The sequence below is a fragment of the Phalacrocorax aristotelis genome, unplaced genomic scaffold (assembly GCF_949628215.1).
Source record: "Phalacrocorax aristotelis unplaced genomic scaffold, bGulAri2.1 scaffold_293, whole genome shotgun sequence".
Taxonomy (NCBI): Eukaryota; Metazoa; Chordata; class Aves; order Suliformes; family Phalacrocoracidae; genus Phalacrocorax; species Phalacrocorax aristotelis.
Window position 1 is genome coordinate 1 of NW_027441127.1, and position 11,670 is coordinate 11,670.

An 11,670-nucleotide genomic window follows, 5' to 3' on the forward strand; every position below is an offset into this window, starting at 1 on the left:
TAAACCCGCTGTGGACCCCTAAACCCGCCATGGACCCCTAAACCCGCCCTGGGACCACTAAACCCACCCTGGAAACCTGTAAGCCTGCCCTGGGACCCCTAAACCTGAACTGGGCATGCCTAAACACGCCTGGGACCCCATCACCCACCTAGGGGCACACAAACCCATCCTGGGACCCCTAAACCGACCTGTGACCCCTAAACCTGCCCTGTGACCCCCTAAGCTGCCCTGGGACCCCTAAGCCTGTCCTGGGACCCCTACACCTGCACTGGAAACCTCTAAACCTGTCCTGGGAATGCATAAACTCGCCCTGGGACCCCTAAACCCACCCTGGGACCCCCACAATCTGCTGTGGGACACCTTAAACCATCCGGGGACCCCCCAGGACCCCAAAGCTGTCCTGGGACCCTAAACCCTCCCTGAGACGCCTCCTGGGACCCCTAAACCAACCCTGAGACCCACCAGGATCTCTCAGGGTCACCCAAACCCACTCTGGGACCCCCGAACCCACTCTGGGACCCCAAAAACCTGTCCTGGCACCCTCAAACCCACCTTAAACCCCCCCCTTGGACTCCAAAGCCTCCCCAAGACCCCCAGGAACCCCTCCAGGACCCCCTAAACCCCTCTGGGACCCACCTGGGACCCCCGTCACATCCCTGTGACCCCCCCCAGTGCCGCTGCCGGTGTACGATGTGGTCCGGATCGGGGGGTCCCCCACAGGGGTGACATTGTCATGGCCAACCCCCCCTCCGGCCCCCCCCGGGAGCAACGTCCTCGACTACGAGGTCAAGTACTACGAGAAGGTGAGGGGGGCTGGAGGGGGCACTGGGGGGGTCCCAAGGGCCACTGGAGGAGGTATTGGGGGGTCCTGAGGGGTATCTGGGGGTCCTGGAAGCTCCTGGAGTACACTGGGGGGGGGCTGGGGGTATTAAGGAGCTGGGGTGTTGTTGTCACAAGGGACATTGAAGGGGTCTGGGGGGCATTGGTGGGGTCCCAAGGGACATTGAGGGGCTTTGGGATGCTCTTGGGGGACTGGGGGGGTTCTAGGGGCTATAGTGAGGTTCCTGGGGAGTATTTGGGGGTTCTGAGGGCTATTTGGGGGTCCTGGGGGGGTCGTGGGAGGCTTCTGGGGGTATTGGGGGGCTCCTTGGGCACACTTGGGGATATTGGGGGGTTCTGCGAGACACTGGGGATCCTGAGGGGTGTTGGGGGGTATCCTGGGTGGCATTGGGTTGCCAAGAGACAGCAAGGGGGTCTGGGGGGGCTTCTGGGGGAGTCTAGGGTGATATTTGGGGGGCACTTGGGAGTCTTGGAGGGGTCCCAAGGGACACAGGGGGTCCCTGGGGGCACTGGAGGGGCCCTGGGGGTGTTTCAGGGGCTTTGGGTGGGGTATTGGGGGTCCTGGATCAAGGGAAGGGTGCCTGACCCCCGCAGGTGGCGGGGGGCGAGGGCCCCCCCATGTTTCTGAAGGTGCCGGCGCCACGGGCAGAGCTGGGGGGGCTGCGCCGAGGGGGGCTCTATGGGGTGAGGGTCCGCGCCCGCTCCGAAGCCGGTTACGGGGACTTCGGCCCTGAGACCGCCGTCACCACCCAGGGTGCCGGTGAGCCCCCCCCGCACCCCCAAAACCCCCCAACTCCCCCTGGGGCCCCCCCAATCCCCCAGGACCCCTCCAAACCCCCCAACTCCTCCTGGGACCCCCCCTAATCCCCCAGGACCCCTCCAAACCCCCCAACTCCCCCTGGGACCCCCCCTAATCCCCCAGGACCCCTCCAAACCCCCCAACTCCCCCTGGGACCCCAAACCCCCAGGGACCTCCCCAAACTCCTAGGAGGCCCAGACTTCCCCCCCCAGCCCCTCCCAGAACACTCCCAAAACCCTCATGGGACCCCCTGAGACCCCACTCTGGACCCCCCCAACTGTGGGGCACCCCCTGCAGTATCCATCCCACCCCCTCCGGGGCCCCCTGAGCCTCCCCCAACACCCCTGGGACACTCCTGACCCCCACAATTCCCCAGGACTCCCTGGGACCCCCTGGGAACCCTCCACTACCCATGACCCCTCTGGTCCCCTCCCCCAGACCCCCTGGGTCCCCCCCGGGATCCCCCCTGAGCCCCCGGGACCCCAGAATCCCTCTGAGACCCCCCTGGGAACCCCCATAACCCCCCTGGGACTGCCCTGGACCCCCCCTGGAACCCCAAAACCCCTCTGAACCCACCTGGGATCCCCTGGGACCCCCCCATACCCCATTATAAGTTCCCTGGGACCCCACCCAACCCCTCCATGACCCCTTTGGGACCCTGGGGGGCCCCCCCGGGCCTCCCCCCCGGGCCCCCTGGCACTGACGGCTGCTGGCAGAGGGCTCCCGGGGGGAGCACGGGGGGCTCGTGGCGGGGGCTGCGGCCCTGGGGGGCCTCCTGGTGCTGGCGCTGCTCGCGGGGACCCTGCTCTGCTTCAGGTGAGGGGGGCCCGGGGGGGGCCGGGTTCCCTGGGAGGGTTAGGAGGGGTTGGGGGGAGCCCTGAGGGGGCTCTAAGGGGTCCTGGGGATCCTGGGGCGTCCCTGGGATTTCAGGGTGGGCCAGGGAGGTCCTTGGGTGGGTCTGGAGGGTCCGGGGGGGCTTGAGAGGGGACGGGGGGGTCCCTAAGGGGGCTCTGGGGGGTCCGGGGGGGCTTGAGAGGGGACGGGGGGGTCCCTAAGGGGGCTCTGGGGGGTCCTGAGGGGCTTGAGAGGGGCCAGAGGGGCCCCTGGGAGGGGTCTGGAGGGTCTGGGAGGGGGGGAGCTGGAGCATCCTGGGGATCTCTGGGTTGTCCCAGAGGAGCTTAGGAGGGTCCAGAGGGGTCCCTGGGGCATCTTGGGGGGGTGGGAGCATTATGGGGGTCCCTGTGGGGGTCACTTTGGGGTCCCTGGGGGGACCAGGGTGGGTCCAGGGAGTCTTGGAGGAGCTCTAGTGGGGTCCCTGGGGGTCCTGGGAGGTCTGTGGGGGGGGGGCAGGGGGTTTGGGGGGGCTCTAGGGAGGTCCCTGGGGGTCCTGGGAGGTCTGGGGAGCTGGGGGAGGGGTTGGGGGCATCCTCGGGGGTCTTGGGGGTCCCAGGGGTATGGGGGGGACACACCTGGGTGGGGGTCTCACTGCGTGCGCCCTCACCCCCAGGCGCCACAGCCACCGGCACAGGGAGGATGCGGATCGGCACGGCCACCGCCCCGCCGGGCACGGTGAGCGCCGGGTCACCTGGGGTCACCCGGGGTCACCCAGGGTCATCTGCAGTCACCCGGGGTCACCACTGTCACCTGGGGTCACCTGGGGTCACCCGCAGTCACCACTGTCACCCGGGGTCACCTGGGGTCACCTGCTGTCACCTGAGGTCACCCGGGGTCATCTGCAGTCACCCACTGTCACCACTGTCACCTGGGGTCACCCAGGGTCACCTGCAGTCACCCAGGGTCACCTGGGGTCACCCACTGTCACCCGGGGTCACCTGGGGTCATCCACGGTCACCCAGGGTCATCCACGGTCAACTGGCACCACCTGGGGTCACCTGGGGTCACCTGCTGTCACCTGGGGTCACCCCGGTGTCCCCACGGTGACCACGTTGGTGTCCCCACGTCCCCCGGGTGCTGGTGGTGGCACCCCCCGTGTCACCGTCCCCACGTCACCACCCCCGTGTCACCGCCCCCGTGTCCCCACGGTGACCATGTTGGTGTCCCCACGTCCCCCGGGGTGCTGGTGGTGGCGTCACCGCCCCCGCGTCACTGGTCCCCACGTCACCGCCCCCGCGTCACCCCCCCGCGTCACCCCCCCGTACCCGGGGCGCGGGGGGACAGCGGGTGACGCGGCGGGGTGCCGGTGCAGGGGGGAAGCTGTACATCGACCCCCTGACCTACGAGGACCCCGGGGTGGCCCTCAGGGACTTCGCCCAGGAGATCGACGTCGCCTGCGTCAAGATCGAGGAGGTCATCGGGGCAGGTGACACCGCCCGGGCCCCCCCGAAGGCGTCCCCAAAGACGCCCCTATGGACGCCCCAGTGACGTCCCCAACGGGGTCCCCACTCATGTCCCACCCCTGACCCCATCCCTGACCCCAATGACGTCCCCAATGGGGTCCCCACTCATGCCCCCACCCCTGACACCAGTGGTGTCCCCGATGACAGCCCCAATGACGTCCCCAACAGTGTCCCCATCCCTGTCCCCATCCCTAACCCCAATGACGTCCCCACCTCTGTCCCCCCATGTCCTCTTGCCTGTCCCCACCCATGTCCCCACCCCTGACCCCAATGGTGTCCCCGGTGACGTCCCAACAGTGTCCCCAACTCTGTCCCCATCCCTGACCTCAGTGACATCCCCCATGTCCTCTTCCCTGTCCCCAATGGTGTCCCCGTCCCCGACCCCTGACATCATCCCCCACAATGTCCCCAGCGATGTCACCCCGTCCCCGTCCCAAATTGTGTCTCCACCCACCCCCCGTGGAGTTCGGGGAGGCGTGGGGGGGCTCTGGGGTGACGTGTGCCCCCCCGTGCCCCCAGGGGAGTTCGGGGAGGCGTGGGGGGGCTCTGGGGTGACGTGTGCCCCCCCGTGCCCCCTGTGGAGTTCGGGGAGGCGTGGGGGGGCTCTGGGGTGACGTGTGCCCCCCCGTGCCCCCAGGGGAGTTCGGGGAGGCGTGGGGGGTCTCTGGGGTGACGTGTGCCCCCCCGTGCCCCCAGGGGAGTTCGGGGAGGCGTGGGGGGGCTCTGGGGTGACGTGTGCCCCCCCGTGCCCCCCGGGGAGTTCGGGGAGGCGTGGGGGGGCTCTGGGGTGACGTGTGCCCCCCCGTGCCCCCAGGGGAGTTTGGGGAGGTGTGCCGGGGCCGGCTGGCGCTGCCGGGGCGCCCCGAGTCGCCGGTGGCGGTGAAGACGCTGAAGGGGGGCGCGGGGGAGCGGCAGCGCCGGGACTTCCTGGGGGAGGCCGCCCGCATGGGGCAGTTCGCGCACCCCAACGTGGTGCGGCTGCGGGGGGTGGTGACGGCCAGCGCCCCGCCATGATCCTCACCGAGTTCATGGAGAACGGCGCCCTCGACGCCTTCCTGCGGGTACGGGGGCGCGGGGGGGCGCGGGGACGTCGGGGGACACCGGGACGTGGGGACATGGGGGGACGCAGGGGGACACGGCGGGATGTGGGGACATGGGGGGACGTGGGGAGACACGGGGACGTGGGGACACGGGGGGACGCAGGGGGACACGGGGGGATGTGGGGACATGGGGGGATGTGGGGAGACACGGGGACGTGGGGACATGGGGGGACGCAGGGGGACACGGGGGGATGTGGGGACATGGGGGGACGTGGGGAGACACGGGGACGTGGGGACACGGGGGGACGCAGGGGGACACGGGGGCACGCGGGGGGACACAGGGGATGTGGGGACATGGGGGATGCAGGGGGACGCGGGGGCACGCAGGGGGACACGGGGGGATGTGGGGACATGGGGGGACGTGGGGAGACACGGGGGGATGTGGGGACGTGGGGGGACATGGGGTCATGGGGGATGCAGGGATGTGGGGACATGGGGGGACGCAGGGGGACACGGGGGGATGTGGGGACATGGGGGGACGTGGGGAGACACAGGGACGTGGGGACACGGGGGGACACAGGGAACACGGGGACGGGGGGGACGGGGGGATGTGGGGACGTGGGGGGACGTGGGGGGGCGCGGGGACACGGGGGGACACTGGGACGTGGGGACACGGGGGGACACAGGGGGACACGGGGGGACGTGGGGACATGGGGGGACGCGGGGAGACACGGGGGGATGTGGGGACGTGGGGGGACGCAGGGGGACAAGGGGACATATGGGGACGTGGGAGGACATAGGGGGACAAGAGGATGTGGAGGGATGCAGGGGGCTGAGGGGACACATGGGGACAAGGGGACATGTGGGGACGTGGGAATGTGGGGGGACATGGGGGACAAGGGGACGTGGGGGGATGCAGGTGGCTGAGGGGTCATGTGGGGACATGGGGATGTGGGGGATGCGGGGATGTGGGGGGACATGGGGACGTGGGGGGACGTGGGGGGACACTGGGGGGACGGGACATGGGGAGGGGGGACACCACAGGGTGGGGGTCACGGTGATGGGGGGACACGGGGACGTGGGGACATGGGGGGACGAGAGGCCATGGGGGGACGTGGGGGGACGAGAGGCTGTGGGGAGCCGTGGGGGGACAAGGGGACATGGGGGGACATGGGAATGTGGGGCGCCGTGGGGGGACAAGGGCATGTGGGGGGACATGGGGGGACACGGGGCCGGGGTGGGGCACAGGGTGATGCTGCAGACACAGGGGACACCGGTGACATGGGGGTCACAGCCTGCATCCCCCTGTGGAGGGGGGGAAGGTGACTGTGCCCCTGTGTCCCCCCTCCCCACGGTGTGTCCCCCCTCCCCACAACCCACCCCTCCCCATGTCCCCCCTACCCTGCCGTATGTCCCCCCCTCCCCATGGTGTCCCCCCTCCCCATGGTGTCCCCCCTCCCCGCGGTGTCCCCCCCTCCCCGCGGTGCCCCCCTCCCCGCGGTGCCCCCCCTCCCCGTGGTGCCCCCCCTCCCCGCGGTGCCCCCCCTCCCTGTGCCCCCCCTCCCCATGGTGTCCCCCCTCCCCGCGGTGTCCCCCCCTCCCCGCGGTGTCCCCCCCTCCCCGCGGTGCCCCCCCTCCCTGTGCCCCCCCTCCCCATGGTGTCCCCCTTCCCCGTGGTGCCCCCCCTCCCCGCGGTGTCCCCCCTTCCCCGTGGTGCCCTCCCATGCCCCCCCCCCGCGGTGTCCCCCCTCCCCCCGCGGTGTCCCCCCCTCCCCGCAACCCACCCCTCCCCATGTCCCCCCTACCCTGCCGTATGTCCCCCCCTCCCCGCGGTGTCCCCCTCCCCCGCGGTGTCCCCCCTCCCATGGTGTCCCCCCTCCCCGCGGTGCCCCCCCCCCCGCGGTGTCCCCCCCCTCCCCGCGTTGCCCCCCCCCCCGCGGTGCCCCCGGCGCGCCCCGCAGGGCCGGGCGGGGACGCTGGGGCCGCTGCAGCTGGTGGCCATGCTGCGGGGCATCGCGGCGGGGATGCGGTACCTGGCCGAGACGGGCTTCGTGCACCGCGACCTGGCGGCCCGCAACATCCTGGTGGACGCGCAGCTCGTCTGCAAAGTGTCCGACTTCGGGCTCTCCCGCGCCCTGGACGAGGAGAGCTCGGCCGACCCCACCTACACCAGCTCCCTGGTGAGACCCCCGCCCCCCCGCCGCGGGGGGGCCGCGCTGGGCGCGGGGGGTGCGGGGGTCGGGGGGGTGCGGGGGTCGGGGCTGCTGGGGGCTGCTGGGGTCAGGGGGCTGCTGGGGTCAGGGGGGCTGCTGGGGGGGGGCTGCTGGGGTCAGGGGGGTGCGGGGGTCGGGGGCTGCTGGGGGCTGCTGGGGTCAGGGGGGGTGCGGGGGTCGGGGGCTGCTGGGGGCTGCTGGGGTCAGGGGGCTGCTGGGGGGGCTGCTGGGGTCAGGGTGCTGCTGGGGGGCTGCTGGGGTCAGGGGGCTGCTGGGGTCAGGGGGGTGCGGGGGTCGGGGGGCTGCTGGGGCCAGGGGGCTGCTGGGGAGGGGTTGCTGCTGGGGGGGGCTGCTGGGGTCAGGGGGCTGCTGGGGCCAGGGTGCTGCTGGGGGCTGCTGGGGTCAGGGGGCTGCTGGGGTCAGGGGGCTGCTGGGGGTGGCTGCTGGGGTCAGGGGGGTGCGGGGGTCGGGGGGCTGCTGGGGCCAGGGGGCTGCTGGGGTCAGGGGGCTGCTGGGGGGGCTGCTGGGGTCAGGGGGGTGCTGGGGGGGGCTGCTGGGGTCAGGGGGGTGCTGGGGGGGTGCGGGGCTCAGGGGGCTGCTGGGGGCTGCTGGGGTCAGTGTGCTGCTGGGGAGGGTGCTGGGGAGGGGGCTGCTGGGGAGGGGGTGCTGGGGTCAGGGTGCTGCTGGTGGGGTGCTGGGGAGGGGGTGCTGGGGTCCCCCTGGATCCCTCAGGGGTGGGTTCCTGGGGGGGTTGGGGTCCCCTGAGTCCCTCAGGAGGTGGGTTTCTGCGGGGGTTGGGCTCCCCCGGACCCCCCTGGGTCCCTCGGGGTGGGTCCCCGGCGGGTTGGGGTCCCCGGGACCCCTGGGACCCCCCGACGTCGTCCTCCGCAGGGCGGGAAGATCCCGATCCGGTGGACGGCGCCGGAGGCCATCGCCTTCCGCAAGTTCACCTCGGCCAGCGACGCCTGGAGCTACGGCATCGTCATGTGGGAGGTGATGTCCTTCGGCGAGCGGCCCTACTGGGACATGTCCAACCAGGACGTGAGTCGGCGCGGGGGCGAGACGGGGGGTCACCCCCCTTGCTGGGACCCCCCCCCCAGCCCTGGGTGTCCCCCCCGAATGTCTGGGTCCCTGGGTGGGGGGATCATGGGGACCTCACCTACCTGCCGGGTGCTGGGGGGGCTTCCGACGACACACCCAGACACCCAGATCCCTCATGGGGGGGGGGGACAGGAACGGTAAAGGGGGGGGGGCACCCCAATATCTGGGTCCCCCCCGAATCCCTGGGTCCCCTCCCGAATGCCTGGGTCTCTGGGTGGGGGATTCACGGGGTCCCCGCCTACCTGCCGGGTGCTGGGGGGGGCTTCCTCCAACACACCTGGATGCTCTGGTCCCCCTCGAGGGGTGTGGGATGGGGAGAAAGGGGGTGTCACCCCAATATCTGGGTCCCCCCCAGATGCCTGGGTCCCCACCAGACCCCTGGGTCCCCCCCCCAAATCCCTGGGTCCCTGGATGGGGGGATCACGGGGTCCCCACCTACCTGCTGGCTGCTGGGAGGGCTTCAGAGGCCCTGGGTCCCCCATGGGGCGGGGGTCCCCCGTGGGGCAGAGGGTCCCCCAAACCACTGCATCCCCCCAAATGCCTGGGACCCCCCCAGATTCCCGGCTCCCCAGAAGTGGGGTTCAGAGGCCCTGGGTCCCCATGGGGTGGGGGCTCCCCCAGACGTGTGGGTCCCCCATGGGGCAGAGGGTCCCCCAAACCACTGCATCCCCCCCTAAATGCCTGGGTTCCCCCCAGATTCCCGGGACCCCCCAGATTCCGGCTCCCCAGAAGTGGGGTTCAGAGGCCCTGGGTCCCCATGGGGTGGGGGCTCCCCCAGAGACGTGTGGGTCCCCCATGTGGCAGAGGGTCCCCCAAACCACTGCGTCCCCCCCAAATGCCTGGGACCCCCCCCAGATTCCCGGCTCCCCAGAAGTGGGGTTCAGAGGCCCGGGGTCCCCCATGGGTCGGGGTCTCCCATGGGGCAGAGGATCCCCTGGGTGTCTGGTCGGCAGTGGGTCCCCCCTGGACCCCTGGGTCCCCCGAAGTGGGGTTCAGGGTCCCTGAGCTCGTGCCCCCCTGCAGGTGATCAACGCCATCGAGCAGGATTACCGGCTGCCGCCACCCCCCCGCTGCCCCACGGCGCTGCACCGCCTGATGCTGGACTGTTGGCAGCGCGACCGCAACGCCCGGCCCCGCTTCCCCGACATCGTCAGCGCCCTTGACCGCCTCATCCGCCACCCCGCCACCCTCCGCGTCACCGCCCCCGACGCCCACCGGTACGCCGCGGTGCCTGGGGGGGGTCTCCCGGGTGCCTGGGTCGCCATGGGGTGCTGTGGGGCTGACCTGGGTGCCTGGGTGCTTGGATGGGGGGTCCTGGAAGCCTGGGTTGCCTTGGGGTGGCAGGTTATGGGTGCTGTGGGCTGGCCTGGGTGCCTGCATGCTTGGGTGGGGGTCTGCTAGATGCCTGGGTCCTTGGGTGGGGGTCTTCTGGATGTCTGGTCCTTGGGTGGGGGGTCCTGGACACCTGGGTGCCTGGGTGGCGGGTCTCCTGGAAGCCTGGGCCCTTGGGTGGGGGTCCTCGATGCCTGGGTGCTTGGGTGGGGGGTGCCGGAAGCCTGGGTCGCCTTGGGGTGGCAGGTTATGGGGTGCTGTGGGGCTGGCCTGGGTGCCTGGGTGCTTGGGTGGGGGTCTCCTGGATGCCTGGATCATTGGGTGGGGGGTCCTGGAAGCCTGGGTTGCCTTGGGGTGGCAGGTTATGGGGTGCTGTGGGGCTGGCCTGGGTGCCTGGGTGCTTGGGTGGGGGTCTCCTGGGTGCCTGGGTGCTTGGGTAGGGGGGTCCCAGAAGCCTGGGTTGCCTTGGGGTGGCAGACTATGGGGTGCCGTGGGGCTGACCTGGGCTTGGGTGGGGGTCTCCTAGATGCCTGGGTCCTTGGGTGGGGGTCTTCTGGATGTCTGGGTCCTTGGGTGGGGGGTCCTGGACACCTGGGTGCCTGGGTGGCGGGTCTCCTGGAAGCTGGGCCCTTGGGTGGGGTCCTCGATGCCTGGGTGCTTGGGTGGGGGGTGCCGGAAGCCTGGGTCGCCTTGGGGTGGCAGGTTATGGGGTGCTGTGGGTGGGGCTGGCCTGGGTGCCTGGGTGCTTGGGTGGGGTCTCCTGGATGCCTGGATCATTGGGTGGGGGGTCCTGGAAGCCTGGGTTGCCTTGGGGTGGCAGGTTATGGGGTGCTGTGGGGCTGGCCTGGGTGCCTGGGTGCTTGGGTGGGGGTCTCCTGGGTGCCTGGGTGCTTGGGTAGGGGGGTCCCAGAAGCCTGGGTTGCCTTGGGGTGGCAGACTATGGGGCGCTGTGGGGCTGACCCGGTGCCCGCAGGCCCTCCCCGCCCCAGCTGGCGCAGCGCAGCCCCCCCGCGCCCCCCGGGACCCCCGGGACCCCCTTCGCCTCGGTGGGCGAGTGGCTCCGCACGCTCCAGCTGGGCCGATACGAGGAGACCTTCAGCAGCGCCGGCGTCACCAGCCTGGAGCTGCTGCCGCGGCTGCGCAGCGAGTACGGGGGGCGGGGGGCCGGGGGGGGCCGGGGGTGTGAGGGGGGCAGGGGGATGAGGGGGAAGTGGGGTGGGGGGGGCACGGGGATATGGGGGGAAATCGATGGGGGGACGACAGGGGGACATGGGGGGAATGTGGATGTGGGGGTGGGGGGGCAGGGGGACAAGGGGGCGGGGGGGCAGGAGGATGTGGGGGGACATGGGGTGGGGAGGGAGTGGGGCGACAGGGGGACGTGGGGCGATATGGGGACATGGGTGTGGGGGGGGGGACATGGGGGACATGGAGCATGGGGGTCTGTGGGGATGTCAGGGCCTGGGGGGACACGGGGAGCTGGGGGGGGGGACATGGGGATGGGGGACACTGGGGGACATGGGAGGACGTGGGGGGATGTGGGGGATCACGAGGTCATGGGAGGACGTGGTGGGACATGGAGATGTTGGGGAAATGGGGTGACATGGGGGGACAGGAGGGGTGCGGGGTGACACTGTGGGACGTGGGCCTGGAGGGACATGGGGGGACATGGGGGACATGGGACGGGGGTGGGGTGGGTGCTTCAGGAGACATCGAGATGTGGGGAGACACGGTGGGCGCAGCGGTGACCCCCGTGTCCCCGGCAGGGACCTGCTACGCATGGGGGGTGACGCTGGCCGGGCACCAGCAGCGGATCCTCGACAGCGCCCAGAGCCTGCAGAGCGCCCCCAAGGGGGACCCCCACTTCTGAGCCCCGCCCCCGCTGTGGCCCCGCCCCTGACAAGATGGCTGCCAGGACGCCATGGACCTGTTCTGAGGGGCTTGGCCCTGCTTGAATCACCAAGATGGCCGCCCCAAGATGGCCGCCCCAG

General features: G+C 71.4%; 1 protein-coding gene across 1 annotated transcript; it reads left to right on the forward strand.

Moving 5' to 3' along the window:
* Nucleotides 1-563: 563 nt before the first annotated feature.
* LOC142050914 (ephrin type-B receptor 4-like) lies at nucleotides 564-11,670 on the forward strand. The gene is given in 13 exon segments (XM_075080124.1): nucleotides 564-803; nucleotides 1,435-1,600; nucleotides 2,356-2,455; nucleotides 3,147-3,208; nucleotides 3,846-3,959; nucleotides 4,811-4,993; nucleotides 4,996-5,057; nucleotides 6,998-7,216; nucleotides 8,141-8,290; nucleotides 9,374-9,567; nucleotides 10,656-10,829; nucleotides 11,446-11,461; nucleotides 11,463-11,670. Coding segments are annotated over 12 exon segments (1,503 nt in total). The 5' UTR covers nucleotides 564-803; nucleotides 1,435-1,458; the 3' UTR covers nucleotides 11,550-11,670.